Source organism: Mandrillus leucophaeus, unplaced genomic scaffold, assembly GCF_000951045.1.
Source record: "Mandrillus leucophaeus isolate KB7577 unplaced genomic scaffold, Mleu.le_1.0 Scaffold81, whole genome shotgun sequence".
NCBI classification, from domain to species: Eukaryota; Metazoa; Chordata; class Mammalia; order Primates; family Cercopithecidae; genus Mandrillus; species Mandrillus leucophaeus.
Window position 1 is genome coordinate 3,676,981 of NW_012108808.1, and position 1,874 is coordinate 3,678,854.

Sequence of the window (1,874 nt, forward strand, 5' to 3'; positions counted from 1 at the left end):
CAGTTCATAAATGTGATGATTGGGTTTTCATGTGTATGTGTTGGATGTGCCCTACTCAACCCTTGTTACAAAGTTATCTCATTATCTGTCTGGCATGAATTTAGAAAAAAAATATATAAAATAAATTAATTAACAATAATTTTTTAAAAGTTAAACATGGATTCTCAACTGCTATAGTTGTTCAGTGCCCTTAACCCCTACATTGTTCAATGGTCAACTGTCTGTACATCAGTATAAGGCCAAATAGACATACAGGGAACATGATATATGATTTCCCATCTTTATTACTGTAGTAATACTCACTCAGCTTTTGGCATTTCATTCAAAATTAACTTGGACATTTGCTGTGAAAATGTTGTAAGAACATTTCTTTCTAAATTTAAAAAAAAAAAGAGAAAGAGAATGGGTTATTTTTCAATTGGTCCTTTTTACAGGCGCTATCATTTAGTTATTGTTCAAGAAAGTAAAACAGTAATGTGGTTATTTTAATTCCATTAGATCTATGTAGTTTACAGAGTAACATTGTTTTATAATCTATAAATATTTTAAGTGGAAAATTACCCATTCTTGCTGCTGCCTGTGCCTCCAACCTGAACTGGCAAGTATTAAAGTTAGCAAATATCCTTTACTTTGGTACCTCTAAGTGGTAGTTCTTAATGAAAATGGCAGTCCTGCAAAAAAGAAAAGATAATGAGTCTTTATTCAACAAATATGTATTGAATAACTACTAGATGTAAAGCAAATTATTAGACACAAGGAATACAAGAATGAACAAATCAACATTGCTGACAGCTCTCACAGAGCTTAAAGATAATTATTAATCAAATAATCATAGAAACAATGGAACATTGCAAAAAGGACAAAGTCAAGAGGTCAGAGGAAGTTTCCCTAAAGAAATAATGCTTGAGCTGAGTTCTAAGAAATAAACAATAATTAATTAGGCAAAAAGAGAGAAAAAGTAGCATTTCTGGCAGAGGAAATATCAGAATACCACGTGTAAAAGCTCAGGGGCATGAAGGGTTGTGGGTGACACTGATTCCAGAAAGAAGTCAGTAAGGCTGGAGTGGAGACCATCCAGGAAAAGACTAGAGAGGACTAGAGAAAGAGGAGGGCATGCAGAGCCTTTGAAGTCATGTTATAGAATTTCTTTTCATCCTAGAATCAAAAATTAGCCATTGATGGATTTTAAGCAGGTGGTATTGTGATTGGCTTTGCATTTTGAAAAGATTAGTCCAGCTACAATATAGAAAATAATAGGATAGGAGTAAGTTTCTTAGTAGAGCAGAGAGAAAGTTACTGTACAGGAGACTAATGACGATAATTTGATGTAATATAGTTTGATGGCAGCTGAGATAATGAAGCTGGAGAGATGTGGATCTACTTGAAGGACATTTAGGAGATGAGTTTGACATAATTTGGAATTGGATTGGATGTGGATGGAGAAGAGAGGAAAGGGGGCTGTCAAGGATGACACAAGATTCTAGCTCAAGTAACAGGATGGATGACTAGGCCATTCCCTAGGCTGGGAATTTTAGAACAAGGCTACATGTCAGGAAAAGATTATGGCTACATTTGTGAACCACCTGAATTTGACTTGCTTTCAAGATTTCCCATAAGCCATGGTATGTAAGTAGTAAAATACACAAGTCTAGAGGACAAATACAAAGTCTGGACTAGATTTGCAGAGGTAAGTAATCTGAGTATTAATGGTAAATGAGGCCATTGGTGTGGATGAGCTTGCTTGGCCAGGGAGAGACAGCACCATGGGAGAAGAGTACTAAAAATCCACATTCGAAGATACTAATACTTAATATATCAAGAGAGGAGGAAGAATCTGCAAAGATAATAGAGAAGAAAATACTAAAGAGGTAGAT

General features: G+C 35.1%; 1 protein-coding gene across 1 annotated transcript in view; it reads right to left on the reverse strand.

Annotated features, from left to right (window-relative positions):
• DDX60 (DEAD (Asp-Glu-Ala-Asp) box polypeptide 60) overlaps window positions 1–1,874 on the reverse strand; it is a 102,354-nt gene that overhangs the window by 97,668 nt on the left and 2,812 nt on the right. Inside the window, exon 3 of the mRNA XM_011967791.1 lies at window positions 1,072–1,085. Within this exon, the coding sequence (XP_011823181.1) occupies window positions 1,072–1,085 (14 nt within the window). The remainder of the gene's footprint in view (window positions 1–1,071; window positions 1,086–1,874) is intronic.